Raw genomic sequence first — 20,080 nt, 5'->3', positions numbered from 1 at the left:
CAATTCATCACAATTGCCACAGGAAATGAGAGGCATTATCTTTTACCAAATAGAACTTGATAGGCTATTAACTTGGGTACCCTGGGCCTGGAGGAGTATAGAAATAAGATAGAAGACTAAAAACACGATACTAAGTGGAAGTCTGAATAAAAGGGGATGAACTCCAACTCCTATCCCACCATGCAGTGTGCCTCTGCCTGCTCTCCAGTAATGGTAGCCAGGCTTATATCCCCCATGCTGACTGGGACATCCTTCTCTGGGGAAATTATAGAGCAGCCTCTGGAGAAATTACACTTCTCAAAGAAAAATTAACAGACACTGACATTTAGGGTCCCAAAGGCAAAAAGTACGTGACACTCAAAGTTTCTAACTCAAAGACTCTGGATGTTAGTTGTAAACCCTGAGCAGATTAGACTTCAGATTGTCTTCCTTGGGTAAAATACAGTGGTCTCCCCTTATTCAAAGTTTCACTTTCTGTGGTTTCAGTTACCCTCAATCAATCTTGGCCCCAAAATATTAAATAGAAAATTCCAGAAATAAACAATTCATAAGTTTTACATTGTGTATTCTGAGTAGCTCGATGAAACCTCTTGCCATCCTGCTCCATGCCTCCTAGGGCACAAATTATCCCTTTGTCCAGCATATCCATATCATCTACACTACCTGCCTGTTAGTCACTTAGTAGCCTTCTCGGTTATCAGACTGACAAAACATACTACATACAGGGTTTGGTACTATCTGAGGTTGCAGACATCCATTCGGGGTCTTGGACCATATCCCCCATGGATAAGGGGGATACTGTATGCATTATGTGTGGGAAGAGATTGGTGACCAAAAGGAAAGACTGTGGTAGAAATAATCTATGTGCTCACCACAACGAGGGAAAAGCTGTATTTCAAGTCTCTCTTTAAGTTAGGTTAGGGTTATATGACTGATCGCTGGGCAACAGAAGAGTAGAAGTGACTTCTAAGACAGAGGTTCACAAACTTTCTTAGTTACAGCGTCCGTAGTACCAGGGCCATCTTTCCACAATGCTCCCAGGCAAACAAACAAAAAAACCCGTTAACTACCAATTCCATTTGCTCAGTAGTTAGTTCCAAATAACATAATAGTAGTAGTTTGTGATGTCAATAGTTGTAGTTGTGATAATCTCAAGATTTTAAAATATCTTGGGAAGCCTGTGTGAGATCTCTACAGTGGCATGGGAAACCTTGGCACCTAGTTTGAAACCCGTGATTCTCAGCTGTTTCTAGGCTAGTGCTTAAAAACACTGCACAATGCTCCAGTTTTTCCTTTCCCTGCCTCAGGGACACTGAAAATCATGTGCTCCACACACCATGGCTACAAACTATGGGAAAGCAACAAAACACTGGAAAGACCCCAGGAGAATAAACTTTCATTCAGTTAAGCTACTCCGACTTGTTGGGTTCTCTGAGGCTAGGACTGCTTACTGTAACTCAATACGGTAGTCACTTGAGGCTAGTGAGAAATGGAAATGCACACAGTGCCACATTTCACAATTTTAAAAACAGAAGCAGAGTCAAATACGTTTCCACTGAATGTATCTTTATTTTGATAGAACTACAATTCACTTTAACCACTGCATTGCATAGGACACTGTTGTACTATAATGCTTGTACAGGAACGTGCATTATCACTAGTGTTACACGTAAACACGTCACCAATCTAGACAGTATTAACAGATTGAGTTCAGATGATTTTTTTTTCTATGCACGGATGTAATATCACAATGTGTTTACTTGGATATTTTATGCAGATAGCACAAGATAGAGTATACCTATGCAAACAGCACAAGTTACAGTGATACCTATGTAAATCGAAATCCTAAAATGAGATACTTAACATTTTCATTATAATTATTTTCTAGATTAAAAAATAGGAAAAAATATTTAAATTTTAAACAAAGGCATATTACTGAGGCAGAATTCAGTGCAGATACAGAAGCTGGTACTACAACTGGCATAGTCAAGACGACTAGAAGACAGTATAGTGCACATTTAATGATGAATGGCAATTGCAAGTTACTGCAGCAGAGCAAAATGGAAAAGCTGTCTGTTGTATTCAGAAGTGTAAAGATATATAGTAGATAATACTTAATATTTAAGACATGTAATTTTTAGCAACCATTTAGTGTTTAGGTCAAAAAAAATACACAAAATTAGTCATATGAACTGAGTTAAATTTCTAATGAAACAATTTAAACAGCTTTTAAAAGGATCTGAGTTTGTAAACCTGACAAGCTATAAAATAGCTTCTTACACATGCATATACAAAGAAGAACCTTAGATGGAGAGATGAAGAAATTATCACTTTATCGTATTTAGAAAATTATGAGGAAAAGACCTTAAAAGACATTCACAAAAACTGAAAATCTCAATGAAACCATTAAACAATTTTGCTCTTGGATATACATGAACAAAATATATTTTTGCTTATAGAATATATTTTTAATAAAGACCAATTAATTTAAAATTTGAAAAATTTCAAGTATTTTTCTTTAGCCTTAGATGAACTGTTTGATATAAGACCCTGCCCAAAGAAAACTCTGGGCATATTCTGTCTCAAAGAACCTCCAAATTCACAATGTCGATTCATGTACAGGCAATGAAATGTGAATTCATTGCCTAAAGGCTCAAACTCATGGCAGATATTTCTGACAATCTTCCATCTGTCAAAGAATTTCAGTTAGAGACAGAAAAGTTAGTTTCTATCACGAGGATGGGACTCCAGCTATGTTAAGTCAATGGAATTTTAAAGCAAGAGGGTAAGTTTTCCCTCATTGCTTTATTCTATTGCATAATACACATTGAAAATATTTGTGTTCAGTTTTCTGAAGCAGACTCCAAGAAACGAGTCATGGATACAGGTGTTATAATTCTTCAGTACATACGCACAAAAGCTATAGAATGTTGACAGTTTATGAAACTTCTGGGGAAAAAAAAAAGTAACCAATGATCTTATTTACTTACCAATATTACTTGGATGACTTACAAAAGAATTTTATAAGGATTTCCTGTACTAGAAAATCCAATTTGAGATTTCCTTGAAACAAAAGAAATGCTTACCAAATATTCAATCAAAGACAAAAAGCACAGTGATTCACATTTTCTCCCTAATATCACGCTGCATATGAACAAGCTAAATTTGAAGCTCCTAAAACTGGAAAAACTTGTGACCTGGCTAGACAGGTAAAAGAATTTATTTACAATAGAAACATTTCATAATACAAATAAAACAGAATAACTCACATATTTTTCAAATGAGTCAATATGCAGAAAATTTTAAATGTAATAAATGGCTGCAATAAGCAAAATCTGAAGAACGGTATGTTGTACTGATAAACTGTTTTGTTTCCATTTATACAATGCCTCATCAAATTTGATGCTAATAAACTGAATTGATACTGAATTTGCTTAAAAACAGTTTTGAAAGTGATATACGTTTGCCTAGATATTAAATGAATTTTTCTAATAAAAGATGTTTTATTAATGTGGATGCAAATATAAAAAAAAAAATGGGGCTGTGTGCAGTGGCTCAGACCTGTAATCCCGGCACTTTGGGAGGCCGAGACAGGCAGACTGCCTGAGCTTAGGAGTTGGAAAACAGCCTGGGCAACATGGTGAAACCTCATCTCTACTAAAATAAAAAAAATTAGCCAGGCGTGGCAGCATGCACCTGTAATCTCAGCTACTGGGGAGGCTGAGGCAGGAGAATCGCTGGAACCCAGGAGGCAGAGGCTGCAGTGAGCCGAGATCGCGCCACTGCACTCCAGCCTGGGCGACAAAGTGAGACTCCATCTCGGAAAAAAAAAAAAAAAAAAAATGGATACTTGATTCAGTTATTGGAATTAAGCATATTTAGAACAACAAAATATGTTTAGAAGAACTATGTGAATCTACTTATCAACTCTGTTTTATAAATCTAAATGTGAGTTAAGTATTACAAATGAAAATTTTGTGTGTAGATTAAGACGTGCTGTGACACATTACATACCAGATTTCAAAAATAGTGCAAAAAATAATATAAAATGTCTCAATAATTTTTTACATTGATTACATGATGAAAAAATATTATGGATATACTGGGTGAAGTGAAATACATTTTTAATTTTACCTGTTTTATTTTCTAAAAGTGGCTACTACAAAATTTGAAATTACGTATGTGGCTCCCATTATATTACTGCTGGATGGTGCTGAAGTACCTAAAACACCTTCCAATCAGCTTGTAGAGCCCTGCTCTTAAATATAAATAGTCAAAGATCACCAGAGGCTTCAGGAAAGCCTCCAATGTGAGAGACAGAAAACAGGTAAAAACAACTCAAAGGAAACAGCGATAATGCAGGGAGCAGAATAACACAGAAACACACTATAATTAACATGCTCAGAGAAAAAATACTTCACCTATGAAACAAAACCAATTAGAAAAAAGGAACAGAGAATCACATAATGCACTTGGAAATAAAAATATGACAGCAGAGATAAAACATTCACAACATTTAATAGTAGAGCTGGAAGATAAAGTTGAAGAAATCTTCAAGAAAGTAGGAAAAATCAAAGACATGGAGAGAGTGGCCCAGGAATCCGCCTCTCCACCTAGATAATAATCACATCGGCAGAAAGTTCCTAAAGTGATTATTTTGGGAGCACATTGAGTCCATCTGAACACCTGTAGCTTCTAGGGGAAATCCTGACTGGTAAATTGCAGTTAACATTGGTGGATTTCACCCTTCAGTGAAGTAACAGCTACCCATCCCCCACCCACGCCATGGAAGGCAGCTGTGGAGATACAATCCCACATTTCTGGTTCAGCTTGCTGCCGCCAGGGTGGACAATAAAAGCCACTTCCTCCAAATATCAGGGTTCTGATTGCAGATATCTACTTCTGATCACAGAGGAAGAGCAGACACAGAAGCAAGTTACCATTCTCCCAACCCCCAACTGGCTAAAGTGGCTTCCAGGAGAAAAAAGGGATGACACCTGTTTTTCTGGACATTCAAAAAACTGTGTATCTAGGAGAATTTAGAAAGCCATTGCCCCTGCCCTGGGGAAAACACAGGCTCTGAAAAGAACTGAGAAAACTTTAGGCATTCAACACAGGCTGATCCCTAGCACAGAGACAGTCTATGACAATAAAACAAAAATGAAAACAAAAAACACAATACACACACACACACAAATAAAACAAAAAAACCCTGGAGGAAAAGGAATAATCTGATTTCCAGAGGTGCCACATTATAAGATTCAAATGTCTGGCTGTCAACAAAAACAATCACAATGCATACAAAGAAACAAGGAAGTATGGACTATTCAAAGGCACAAAATAAACCAACAAAAAATGGACACGAGGAAGACCAAACATTGACTTGCTAGACAGACTTTAAACCAACTGCCTTAAAGATGCTCAAAGAGCTAAGTGAAAGTTCTGACTGTGTTGACAGATCAGAAGAGAAAATGAAGAAGACTGAAGCTTCAAAGCAGAAAAATGAAGGGAATATGTATCATTCACCATTAACTTAGAAGGCAAGGGTCCACTTTACAAAAGAACCACAAACATTTAGAAAATCAATGCAGAACACTGCGGCCACCACCACCACCACCACCACCACCACCACCACCACCCCAGAAGAGCTACAGGTAGGTTTAGCAAAGCTTGTAGATGATCAGACCTGCTCTGATAATCTAAAAGGGAGAGAGACCTAAGAACTCCAACCTGGAAGAACCTCTCTACATCAGACTTCATAAAAAAGACTCCAAGAGAGGTATCTCACCAATTTCTCAGGGTGAAAAACACTTTGCTTGCAAGTCGCAACTTACTGAGCACCAAAGGATTCATTCAGCAGAGGAAACTCACATGTGTTCTGGCTTGAGAGAAGTTTTCTCAGTTCAGACCTCTATAGGCACTAACATTTCCACACAAGGGAGAAACCCTAGTATGTGCTACATTTTATGAAAAGCATTTTGACGGTGTGCTTTTCAGAATCGCAAGGTATTTCTCCCCAATGATCAAGAAATTCCATATCTGATAAAACTATTCTGAGGTGAAAACAAGAGCAAAACAAAATTAAATATTTATTCATATACTCACACACAGAGAGAACCTCCAGTGACTCTCTATTGCACTAATAAAGCAATAAACCACTCTACAGAACTGGAAAGGTCTTTGTGGTGCAGGTTCTGAACTATGGCAACAAGCACTGCAACTGACTCCTACCCTCACCCCCCAGAGACACCAAGACAAGTTATAATCAAGCTGTTGAAATCCAAAGAGAAAAGGAGAATCTCAAAAGTGGCAAGAGATAAGCAAATCATCACATAAAAGGGATCCTCAGTGAGACTGCTGATTGCTCATCAGAAACCTTGAAAGCTAGAAGGCCGTGGTGTCCTTAAACTCAGCGCAGAAAGAAAAAACAAAACAAAACAAAACTGTCAACTGAGAATTCTATATCTAGCAAAACTGTCCTTCAAACAAGAATTTATCAATAAAAGGAAATTACCTTAACATAATAAAGGTCAAATATGAAAAAACCACAGCTAACATCATATGGAATGATACAAAATTGAAAGCATCTCAGGAAAAGGCACAGATGTCTGCTAGTGCTGCTTCTATTCAACACAGTAATGGAAGTCCTAGCCAGAGCAATTGGCAAGTTAAAGTCATTCAAATTGGGAAGAAGGAAAAATTATCTATTTGCAGATGCCATAATCTTATTTAAAAATCCCAAAAATTTCACAAGAAACTGTTATGACTAATAAACAAATTCAGCAAAGTTGCAAGATACAAAATCAACACTCGAAACTCAGTTATGCTTTACTAACAAAGACCCATTTACAACAGCATCAAAAACAATAAAATACTCAAGAATAAACTTGACCAAGGAGGCAAAAGTCTTGTACAATGACAACTATAACACATTGCTGAAAAAATTAAAGATGGCACAAATACATGGAAAGATACCTTGGGTTTACAGACTGTAATGTTTCATATTAATATGTCCACATTACCCAACAGATCTACAAATTCAATGCAAGCCCAATCTCCATGCCATTTTCCACAAAAACCAAAAAACCATCCTAAAATTCATTTGAAATCTTAAGGACCCCTGAATAGCCAAAACAATCTGGGAAAGAACAAAGCTGGAGGCCTCACACTTCCTCATTTCAAAAACATACTACAGGAAAACAGTGTAATCCTGATTACAAAACATTACTGGAGTAATCAAAATAGCGTGGTACTGGCATAAAGACAAACATACATACCAAAGGAACAGAGTAGACAGTCAGAAATAAACATGCATGTATATGGTCAAATGATCTTTGACGAGAGTGCAAAGAATGCATGATACAGAAAGGATAGTCTCTTCAACAGATGGGGCTGGGAAAACTGGATATTCGCATGCAAAAGAATGAAGATGGGCCCTTCACCATACATAAAAATCAAAATGGTTAAAAGACTTAAACATAAGACCTGAAACTACAAAACTCCTAGCACAGGAGAAAAGCTTCATGACATTGGATTTGGCAATGGTTTCTCAGGCATGACAACGAAAGCACAGGGAATGAAAGAAAAAATAGAAAAATCAAACTTCACCAAAATTAAAACCTTTTTTCAAAGGGCATTAAGAATAGAATGAAAAGGCAACTCACATAGAATGGAAGAAAGTATTTGCAAATCATTTACCCGAAAAGTTCTTTATTTATTCTGGATATACAAAGAACTTCTACACCTAAACAACAATGGCAACAAAAACAATTAAAAAATGGGCAAAGGACTTCAATCAACATTTGTCCAAAGAGATACAAATGGTCAATAAGCACATAAAAAGACAGTCAACATCACTAATCACTAGGGAAATGCAGAACAAAACCAGAATAAGATACCACTTCAAACCCATTAGGATGTTTGTTATAAAAAAGAAATAGAAAATAAGTGTTAGCAAGGGCGGGAATATTGAAAAAACCCTTGCACATAGCTGGTGGGAATTTAGAATAGTGTAGTTTCATTTCCTCAGGAAGTTAAACATAGAATCATCATAAGATAAAGCAACTCCATTTCTAGGTGTATACTTAAAAGAACAGAAAGCACCACTGATTATAGCAATGTTATTCTTGATAGCCAAAATGGTGGAAACCACCTAAATGTCCACTGGCAGATAAAAGGATAAACAAAATGTGGTATACAAGTACAATGGAATATTATTCACCCTTAAAAAGGAATTAAATGGAATATTATTCAGCCTTAAAAAGGAATTAAATTCTGATACGTGTTACGACACAGCAGAACCTTGAAAACATAATGCTAAGTGGAATAAGCCACACACAAAAGGGCAAATACTGTATGATTCCATTCATGCCAAGTAATTAGAACAAATTTGTATAGATAGGAAGTAGAACAGTGGTTACCAGGAGCCTGAGGAGGAGAAAATGGGGCATTATTGTTTAAGGAGTACAGAGTTTCAGTTTGGGATGATGAAAAAGTTCTGGAGATGGACAGTGGTGATGACTGCAAAAAATGTGAACCTATCTAAATGCTACTGAGTTGTATAACCAAAAAGTGTTTAAATGGTTAATTTTATGCTATATATATTTTACTACATTAAAAAGTAATTCTAAAATAAATAAAGTTAATTTATCGACAAAAACCTTGCCTTGTCTTGTGATATGAAAAAAAATTTATACAAGCTCATTAAGAGGAAACATTATTTAAAGCAAGGACTTCATTTTAAAGTAAAATGTGTCACAGTGCTCTTAATAAAAGCAATCCTATAAGGAATCAAAAGACATTTAAAGCCTTTTGATAATGTGACTTAATCCAAAAGTGATTTTAAATATTTGGGTGATGGGCCAGAGTGAATGTCCTGCAGGCAATTATACAGACTTAGCTACTGAAATCAAAACTTTGATAAATTATTATCCAACAGAGTTTGAGGCAGCCCTCTGTAGCTAGTACATGGTATTTAGAAAGTTCATATTGGATAAAGGACTTATATCCAGAATAAAAAGGATTACAACACAATATCAGCAACTCCATTTTTAAATGAACAAAAAATCTGGCAATAAAACACTTCACTAAGATACATGAACGGCTGAAGAGCACATAAAAGATGCTTTGACATTATTCGTCATCTGGAAAATCAGAGTTAAAACCACAAACGAATATTTCAAACACTAGAATGGGTATAATTTTTAAAAAACAGACAATGACTGGCAAGATTGTAGAGAAATGGGAACCCTCACACGTTACTAGTCAGAATGTAAAGTAATGTGGTCACTTGGGAAAACAATTTGGCAGTTTCCTAACAAAGTTAAACAAAAATTTACCATATCACATAGCAACTCCCCTCAGGCATCTGCCTAAGAAAAATGAAAACATGTCCACACAAAGGCTTGCACACTAATGTTCAAAACACTTGCATACCAATGTTCAAAGCAGCATTATTCCTAACAGGCAAAAACTGGAAAAACCTCAAATGTTCTTCAACTAGTGAATGTACAAAGGATCCACATAATCTAATATTATTTATGATAAAAAGGAATAAAGTACTAGTATCTTACAATATGGATGAACTTAAAACACATTAATGAAAAAATATGGAAAGATCACATATAACATAAAATGTACAGAAAAAGACAACTCTAGAGACACAAAGTAGACTGAGTAGTGGGTGCCTGGGATTAGAAGTTGGAAGGGAGATTAACTGTAAACTGGAATAAGGGATCTTACTGGGATGATGTTCTAAAAAATGGATTATGGTAATGGTTACACAACTCAGCAAATTTACTAAAATTCACTGAATTGTACACTTGATATGGTTTTAATGATATGTAATTTGTACCTCAGTAAATTCATTTAAAACAATGTTTATACTCTAGATTCCCAATGGATACTGGGATAAAACATTGCTATGAATGTTAGGGAGTCTAAGAGTAATCATCCTGGAACAAGTCTTTTCTGAAGTCTTTTGCATGTTTCTTCAACTCTTTCTATAAATTATATTTTTCAGAAAACAAAACTTAAACCAAGTTTTTTGTCTTTTCAGAAAAAAACTTAAAACCATCATGAATGATTCTCATTATAAACATTCCTTTCGTGGCTAGCATGTGATTGGTTGGTCCGCTGAGCAGTAACTATGCAGACCAATTTATCACACGGCAATATTTAAACTGCAGGCTTGGGGTTGGGGAGGCACCAAAAACCTTCTCCCAGAGGTAGCATTTCACACCTACATACATTAGTCACAGTAAATGTTCCTGAGTCTAAGATCAGCATTAAGGATCGCTTTACTTCCATAAACCAAGAATTTTCTTGTTTAGCTCTCTTTCTATAGGAGCTGCCTACAATTTCAACTTTAGGAACTTATTTCTAGACCATTGTCCATGGGGTTTCTCCAGAACCCTATGACCTGAAGCCAAAACCTCACTCATTCAGGGCCTTAAGTTCCTTTTTCAGTTGGAAATTATTATTCAGACTCCACCAATGAAATTTATAAGGAATAATCCACCAATACCCGTATATTCCATTCTTCTGAGGTCTAATGTCACAAAAGAAAACTTAACTGAAAATTTTTTCTGTATCAATTCTACATTCATTCCCTGAACTTTACTTGCTATCAATGGGGTCTCTTTAGATTTTAGGGTATCTATTCTCAAAATGGTAGGGGTTATAACAGAACATTCCTACAGTGGGAAAGTCAGGTTACATACATGAGAGAACTAGCTAAGTCAGAAAGTAGATTCCCCATCAAAAGGTGGCAGCTGCTACCCAGGACCAGCTGAGTGCTTTACAGAAATATAAGCCCAGTGTTGTTAGCCCTTATAATTTTTTAAGACAAGCATTGTTTTTAGTATGAAATGCCCTAATTTTAGACAGCGGCAACAATGTACACACACACACACACACACACACACACACGCACACCCCAAGCAAATTGTTAGAACAGCTTTTAACTGTTGCCATATAGAATGCTTACACTCCAGTTGCAAAAATATGTACTTGCTACAGGCAACATTGTTTTAAAGCAGAATTTTTGCAAACCAAAATCCATCCAGAACAGCTCTGTTTTCAGCACACTTCCTTCGCCTCAGCCCCCATCTATTTTCCTAGGACTGTTACTCTCACGGCTGAGATGGCTCCCGTGCAAGCTCTCTGGCTTCTCAGTCCCCTTGGCCAATGCCAAAAGAAAAAGAGCTCCCTTGGCCAATTAAAATACTCCCTCAAGGAAAAGTTGTTTGAGTTTCACTGGCCCATTCCTAGTTACAGCATTTCAGGGATTCCTGCACAAAGTTTTCAACAACTATACTGCATTCTCACTAAGCTAGAAGTCCAGCATCCTGGGAACCAGGCTTGGTGGAGTGTACCCGTAATGTCAGCTACTCAGGAAACTGAGATGGAAGGATCACTTGAGCCCAGGAGTTCAAGACTAGCATGGGCAACATAGTGAGACACCATCCCAAAAAAGAAAAGCGGGAAAAAAAAAAAAAAAAAAGGAAGTCCAGCATCCTGAATAGTGCTATTTTTCACTAGAGAAACTTGAAAGTAATGACAAAAAAAAAAAAAAAAACTTATGTCCACAGCTTCAGAGATTATCAGGAATATCAAAAAACCAAAAACTAAAAAACCAAAAAAGACAAAAATCATTAGTCCCATCCCTTCATTCTGCTGGTGAAGAAAATAAAATTCTGAAAGGTCAAATGACTTGTCCAAGGTGTATACAGCAAGTTAGCTGGCAAACTGGGACAGAATCCGAGTTATCTGACTGCAGTCAAGTTCTCTTTCCATCACACTACATGGTAGTGGAAGAAATCAGAGGGAAATCCCCTGAAGAAAAGAGTTTTTCCAATTCGTTTGGCCTCAGAATCATTTTGCATTCTTCCCTTTCCAGTGACTTTACCAACTAATTACTGTTTACCAGCTGTTGCCATCCTTGAAAAGAAGAGGGATGGGTAAAAGAATATTTTTCCTAACTGCCAATTTATGAAAGTTGCAGCTACTGATCAATATTGTAAGTTTATATCCCAGGGTTTCAGTAACTGATAATTTGAATTAAATTCCCCCCATCTTAATGTAGTTCCAGGATTACTCTGCGGCATGAAATCCCCGATGTCTAATGAGGCCTGAATTACTTTTAAATGTCTTCTCACATTCGTTACATTCATATTCTCTCCTTCCGGTGTGAATTTTTAGGTGTTCTACAAGGATTGAGCTTCGACTAAAGGTTGCACCACAATAGTTACATTCATAGGGTTTCTCTCCTGTATGAATTCGGTGGTGCTCATTAAGAGATGAACTCTGACTGAAGGACTTCCCACATTCTTTACATTTATAAGGTTTTACACCAGTATGAATTCTCTGATGACGACTAAGCAGTGAATGAGTTGGGAAGGCTTTCTCACATTGGTTACATTTGTAGGGTTTTTCTCCTGAATGAAGTCTTTGATGATAAATCACAGATGTAAAATGGCTAAAAGTCATTCCGCAATCATTACACAAATACGGTTTTTCTCCAGTGTGAATTCTCTGATGCCGGGTAAGGCATGAATTCTGTCTAAAGGCTTTTCCACATTCGCCACATTTATAGGGTTTCTCTCCAGTATGAATTCTCTGATGTTTGGAAAGGGATGAGCTATGACTGAAGGATTTTCCACAATTGTTACATGTATAGGGTTTTTCTCCGGTATGAATTCGCTGATGTTGAATAAGAGATGAACTGTCACTGAAGGGTCTCCCACAGTCTTTACATTTATAAGGTTTTTCTCCAGTATGAATTCTCTGATGTTTAATGAGGTGAGCACTTAGGGTGAAACCTTTCCCACAATCATCACATTTGAAGGGTTTCTCTCCACTGTGAGTTCTATGATGTGGTGTGAGCGATGAACTATCACTAAAAGCTTTTCCACATTCATTACACATATAAGGTTTTTCTCCAGTGTGAATTCTCCGATGTTTGGTGAGTGAGGCGCTATAGCCAAAGGCTTTTCCACACTTACTACATTTATGAGTTTTTTCTCCAGTCTCATTTCCCTCATCTTTATTTAAGGCTGCTTCTTGACATGAATCTTTCCGACATTTCTCACACATAGGGATTTTTCTCCTAGAAAGAGTTGATCTTCTAATAAAGATTATCCCACACTTACTGCACTTTTGGGACCTATCCCCCAAATGAATCTTCTGACGTTTCTGATGTTCAGTAAGAGCTGAAGAATGACTTAAGACTTTCCCACCATCATTAGATTTCCGTGACTTTTCTCCAGTGGTTTTCTCCTTGCGGTTCAGAACGAGGTCTGAATGAAAACTGAAGGGTTTCTTGCTTTCATTATACCTCCGAGATTTCTTCCTCAAGTAGACTTTCAGATGTTTAATTAAGTCTGAAGTTTCTTTGAAATTATGTCCAAAGGGGCTTTTACCTGGGTCAAATTCCTCACCCCTATTGCCACTCCCAAGAGTTTTGTTTTGTGTGACTGTTCCTTTTGAATTTCCCTGATTACCGTGATCGTCCTCTGAGCTGCCACAATATTGCTGGAATTCTTCCATCAAGCCATAATCATCATCCCTGAGGCATCTTTCTATTATTTTATCTAAAGCCGATTCATCTAAAAGAAATAAGAAATAGAGTATTTCCTGTTTGCAAGAAAGGAAGCTGTTGTATTTGGGTCTGAAATAAGAATACATTAGTAACTACAAGGAATACAGTTTCGATGGTTCTCAAAAAGAGCTTTATAAAATAGAAAAGGAAAAGACAATATAGGGAAACAATGTAAACATATGGGTTAAGAAAAATATTGAGAAAGATGAAAAGTTTGTGCTTTACAGTTAGATACAAGTTTTCGCCCTAATTTTGAATTTTTATAAGAAGTTCAGGATGGGCGTGGTGGCTCACGCCTGTAATCTCAGCACTTTGGGAGGCCAAGGCAGGCAGATAATGAGGTCAGGAGATCAAGACCATCCTGACTAACATGGTGAAATCCCATCTCTACTAAAAATACAAAAAATTAGCCAGGTGTGATGGCATGAGCCTGTGGTCCCAGCTACTCGGGAGGCTGAGGTAAGAGAATTGCTTGAACCCAGGAGGTGGAGGTTGTAGGGAGCCAAGATTGTGGCACTGTACTCCAGCCTAGGCAACAGAGCAAGGCTCCATCTCAAAAAAAAGAAAAAAAAGGTTCAAACCTATTCTCCCTATATCGTAATTTTTCTCTTTCCAACAATGATAGCACAAACATTTGTCGAATATTTACCAAATGCCAGGTCCCGCACCAAGCACGATGTAATAAAAGTAAGTACAATATACTGCACTTAATCTTCACAACAACCCTACGGAGAAGCTTTTATTACCATCCCGGTTTTATGGATGTTGACAACTGGGAACATAAGAGTATTAAGTAGTCTGCCCAAGGTCACATATATAATACATGATAGAGCTAGATTTTTAACTTAATCTGAAACCAAAGCCCACGCTCTTGATCCCTATATCATATCACCTCTCCGCAAAGCAGACAAATAACACTACTTTGTTGAAAAGAGTAAACACATCATAGATATGCAGCACCACCAATATAGACTTTCAAAGATTACAAGTTGGCCCTATCAGCCTTACATATACACTAATCAGGCATCCATTTTAAGTCTCTCCTACACTGTTGCAGTTCCAGTACTATTCTTCTGACCTGCGTGCTTCCTACTACCTAGAATGCATTCCCACAGCACCCTCACTGTCACAAACATAAATTCGACAGGGCCTAGGGTTCAATTGCAACAATCTCCAGAGCTCTCTCCAATACCATACTCTCACTGATTATGCTATTCTCAGAATTTTTGAATTCACTAATTAACTACATCCTGGCTTTTTGCCATGAGGTCACATTGTCACTTTTATGAAACTACTTTTTCAACAGATAATTATAAAATACAAAGTTACTCAAAATCGTATTACCTAGAAGTTAACTAATGGTTAATACACAATTCTGTATATTTCCTTCGATGTTTCTATATAGTTTAAAACAGAAAAACTGTATAATTTGTATTGTTATTCTTTTCACTTTGTATTGTTACTCTTTTCATTTATGATTATTTCCCATTTTACTGCTAATTGTTTCTTTAAAAAAATTTTTTTTTTTATTTTTAGAGACAGGGTCTTACTCTGTTGCCTAGGCTGGAGTGCAGTGGCATGATCACTGCTCACTGCAGCCTCAACCTCCCCAGCTCAAGCAATCCTCCCATCTCAGCCTTCCAAGTAGGTAGAACCACAGGCAGGTGCCACCACATCTGGCTAATTTTTAAAAATTATCTGTAGAGATGGGGTCTCCCTGTGCTGATCAGGCTGGTCTTGAATAGCTGGCCTCAAGTGATTCTCCCACTATGGCCTCCCAAAGTGCTGGGATTACAGGTATGAGCCACTGCACCCAACTCGTTAATTCTTCATAAAGATAATTTTAATCAGTGACATGATAATCATCATATAGATATAATTGTTCATTCTCTCTTTTTTTTTTTGAGATGGAGTTTTGCTCTTGTTGCCCAGGCTGGATGCAATGTGCAATCTTGGCTCACTGCAATCTCTGCCTCCCGGGTTCAAGCCATTCTCCTGCCTCAGCCTCCCAAGTAGCTAGGATTACAGGCATGTACCACCACGCCCAGCTAATTTTGTGTTTTTAGTAGAGATGGGGTTTCTCCACGTTGGTCAGGCTGGTCTTGAATTCCTGACCTCAGGTGATCCACCCGCCTTGGCCTCCCAAAGTGCTGGTATTACAGGCATGAGCCACCATACCCAGTCTTATTCTCTTATTGAACCTTTATCAAATAATACTTCCTGAAAAACAGAGTCATGAAGGCAGAATTACTAAACCAAAGGGTAGAAACTAGGTTATACTGCTTTACATGACACATGAGGAGCAGAAGCCCCTGAGTACTATCTCTGGTCAAATATTCTTTAAATCTTTGCAAATTTAATTCATAATAAATAGTACTATTGCTTTAAATGTGCACTGTATTGCTAACCAGTGAGTTTGAACAATTTTTTCATGTTCACGAGCTATTTAAATTTTAAATTTTGTTGGTGATCCATTCAAGTTAGTCCATTTTCCTAACAGACTTAGTGTTCCTTATTGATTTGAATGAGGTTTTTTTTTTTTTTGAAATGGAGTCTCACTCTGTCACCCCAGCAAACTCTGCTCACTGCAACCTCCACCTCCCAGGTTCAAGCAATTCTCCTGTCTCAGCCTCCTGAATAGCTGAGACTACAGCTGCCCACCACCACACCTGGCTAATTTTTGCATTTTTTAGTAGAGACGGGGTTTTACCATGTTGGCCAAGCTGGTCTTTAACTCCTGACCTCAGGTGATCCACCTGCCTTGGCCTCCCAAAGTGCTGGGATTATAGGTGAGCCACGACACCTGGCTGAGGGTTTTTTTTTTTTTTTTTTTTAAATAAATTATGGCCATTGACTGCTGCATCTGTCAAAAACTGTCTTCTCTAGTGTGTCATAAATAACTTTTAAAACAAGCTGTATATCAACATGAGGCTTTTTTGTTTGATGTAAGATAATTGGGGAAGGAACATATATTTACACCAGTGCTGCTAGAACTACTCATAACACTTTTAGAATCCATTTTTTAAATTCCCCTCCAAAATGCTACTTAAATGTGATAAAGTAACTATTGTCCTTCATATATGTAATCACAGTTGACCCTTGAACAACATAAATTTGAACTGCAAGTATCCATTTACAGGTGGATTTTTGTTTTTCTAAGAGATGGGGTCTTGATCTGTCATCCAGGCTGGAGTACAGTGGCATGATTGTAGCTCACTGCAACCTCTAACTCCTGGGCTCAAGCAATCCTCCTACCTCGGCGCACACCACTGCGCCTGGCTGGTTTTTAAATTTTTTGTAGAAACAGGGTCTCACTATGCTGCCCAGGCTGGTCTCAAACTCCTGGCTTCAAGTGGTCTTCCCGTTTTGGCCTCCCAAAGTGTTGAGATTACAGGTAGGAGTCACCATGCCCAGCCTGTGGATTTTTTTCAATAAACATGTTAGAAAAATTTTTGGAGATCTGTGACAATTGGAAAAAACTTGCAGACAAACTGTGTAGCCTACACATGTCGGGGAAAAAAAAAAAAGTCATGAACTTTTAAGATATACAGATACTAATCTATTTTTGTCATTTATTGCTATAAAATGTACACAAATTATAAAGTTAAAATTTACCAAAACGTACACACACACTTACAGGCCATACTTGGTGTCATTCACAGTCTAGAGAAATGTAAGCAAATGTAAAGATACAGTATCAAATAATAACTGGGCCAGGCACAGTAGCTCACCCCCATAATCCCCACCACTTTGGGAGGCCAAGGAAGGCAGTTTGTTTCAGCTCAGGAGTTGGAGACTAGCCTGAGCAACATGACGAAACTCTGTCTCTACAGAAAATACCAACATTAGCTGAATATGGTGGCATGTGCCTGTAGTACCAGCTACTCAAGAAGCCGAGGTGAGACGATTGCTTGAGCCCAGGAGGTAGAGGCTATAGTGAGCTGTGATCATGCCACTGCACCCTAGCCTGGATGACGGAGCAAGACCCTGTCTCAAAATAATAATAATAATAACTGCATAAAACGAACTATAGTACATACTATACACTGTATTAATTTCATAGGCACCTCTTGTTGGTATTGCAATGAGCTCAAATGTCTGCCCTAAGTATCCACTCAAAATGCCAGGTAGGCCAGGTGCAGTGGCTCACGCCTGTAATTCCAACACTTTGGGAAGCCAAGGCAGGCAGATCACTTGAGGTCAGGAGCTTGAGACCAATGTGGTTAAGCTCCGTCTCTACCAAAAATACAAAATTTAGCTGGGTGTGGTGGTGCATACCTGTAATCACAGCTTCTTGGTAGGCTGAGGCAGAAGAATCGCTGGAACCCAAGAGGTGGAGGCTGCAGTGAGCTGACATCACATCACTGCACTCCAGCCTGGGTGACAGAGTGAGACTCTGTCTCCAAAAAAAAAAAAAAAAGCCATATCATACTAATCATCTCCATGTAAGCAGTTTACGTCTCCAGGAAATTGCCTATCACAGTAAAAATGGATCTCTTGCAGTTCTCTCTTATTTTTCATTGTCTTTAGTGCAATACTGTAAAACTTGAATAACATCATGGGACCCATACAAAGTGCTGCCAACAAGCACAGAATAGTCATGATAATTCAAGAAAAAGCTGAACCGCTTGATATGCACCATAGACTGAGGTCTGCAGCTACAATTGTCTGCCATTTCAGATAGACAACACAAACTTAGTGATCTGTACACACAGTACAGTGCTGTAAATGTATTTTCTCTTTTTGCCTTAATAGCATTTTTCTCTGGCTTAATAGAATATAGTATATAACAAACATATGTAATTCTGTTTATCAATAAGGCTTCAGGTCAACAGTAGGCTATTAGTAGTTAAGTTTTTGGAGAGCTAACGGTTATACATGGATTTTCAACTGTATGGGCGGAGGGGGTCAGTGCCCCTAATCCTCATGTTGTTCAAGGGTCAATTGTATACTGGAAGCAGCCAATAAGTTGACTACAATAAATGTTTGAGAAGATGGAATACAGCAAGATGGATTATTGCTTCTTTAAGATAAACCAAGGTATCAATACATGTAATAACTTATTTTTATTTTCATTTTGTTTTTTTGAGACGGGGTCTTGCTCTGTCGCCCAGGCTGGAGTGCTGTGGCGCGATCTTGGCTCAGTACAAGCTCTGCTTCCCAGGTTCAAGCGATTCTCCTGTCTCAGCCTCCCAAGTAGCTGGGATTACAGGCACCTGCCACCATGCCCAGCTAATTTTTTTTTTTTTTTTTTTTTGTATTTTTAGTAGAGACGGGGTTTCACCGTGTTAGCCAGGATGGTCTTGATCTCCTGACCTCGTGATCCGCCCACCTTGGCCTCCCAAAGTGCTGGGATTATAGGCAGGAGCTACTGCGCTCGGCCTATTTTTTTTTTTTTTTTAACGTAAATTTAATATATAAAAATCGTGGCCAGGCGTGGTGGCTCCTGCCTGTAATCTCAGTACTTAGGGAGGCCAAGGCGGTTGGATCACTTGAGATCAGGAGTGATCCACCTCCTTTCCATGCGGAAATGCCATCTCTACTAAAAAAAAATACAAAAAAAATTAGCTGGGCGTGGTGGCACGTGCCTATAGTCCCAGCTACTTGGGAGGCTAAGGCAGGAGAATTGCTTGAACTCAGGAGGCAGAGGTTGCAGTGAGTCAAGATTGCACCACTGCACTCCAGCCTGGGTAACTCTGTCTCAAAAAAAAAAAATAATAATAATATACATAAATTGTAAGATACAGGTAAGTATAAAGAAACCTAATCCTGGCCAGGCACGGTGGCTCACACCTGTAATCCTCGCACTCTGGGAGGCCGAGGTAGTTGGATTACGAGGTCAGGAGATCAAGACCATCCTGGCCAACATGGTAAAACCCCACCTCTACTAAAAATACAAAAAAATTAGCTGGGCGTGGTGGCACGTGCCTGTAGTCCCAGCTACTTGGCAGGCTGAGGCAAAAGAATCACTTGAACGTGGGAGGTGGAGGTTGCAGTGAGCCGAGACTGTGCCACTGCACTCCATCCTGACGACAGAGCAAGACTCCATCTCAAGAAAACAAAACAAAACAAAACCTAATTCTTCAAAGATAACCAGTGCTAACATGAATGTTTTCCAGATATTAAAAATCCATATATTCTATGTATTCAGGCATGTGTTATTCCCTTTAGCAAAAATTGAATTATTATACATGCTGTCCACTGGGTGAATTCCTACTTACCCTTCAAGATTCAACTCAAATGCGAATTAAAACCTTGCTCCTACATATGCCCACAGCTCCTTATACATGTGCTTGATATAATATGCATCACAGTGTTAACACTCTTGTTTCCATATGTCCTCTAGTGTCCATAAATATGCACCGCTCACAACTCCTCCTGTGGAGATATTACCTGACAACCTCTACTGCTGCTCCATGAATTCAACACTGCATCCATATCAGTTCCTACAAGCGGCTCCCGGTCAATGATGGAGTACAG

The 20,080-nt window shown here is 38.2% G+C and overlaps 1 protein-coding gene across 2 annotated transcripts in view; it reads right to left on the bottom strand.

Annotated features, from left to right (window-relative positions):
• ZNF483 (zinc finger protein 483) overlaps positions 1 to 20,080 on the bottom strand; it is a 59,091-nt gene that overhangs the window by 28,703 nt on the left and 10,308 nt on the right. Inside the window, exon 6 of one of the 2 annotated variants that reach the window (XM_007968434.3) lies at positions 11,990 to 13,607. The exons of the other annotated variant lie outside the window; for it this stretch is intronic. Within the exon in view, the coding sequence (XP_007966625.2) occupies positions 12,094 to 13,607 (1,514 nt within the window). The 3' untranslated portion in view covers positions 11,990 to 12,093. Of the gene's footprint in view, positions 1 to 11,989; positions 13,608 to 20,080 lie in introns of those variants that run through there. 2 annotated transcript variants of the gene reach the window in all.

Source organism: Chlorocebus sabaeus, chromosome 12, assembly GCF_047675955.1.
Source record: "Chlorocebus sabaeus isolate Y175 chromosome 12, mChlSab1.0.hap1, whole genome shotgun sequence".
Taxonomy (NCBI): Eukaryota; Metazoa; Chordata; class Mammalia; order Primates; family Cercopithecidae; genus Chlorocebus; species Chlorocebus sabaeus.
This window is presented reverse-complemented; position numbering and strand designations above follow the sequence as displayed.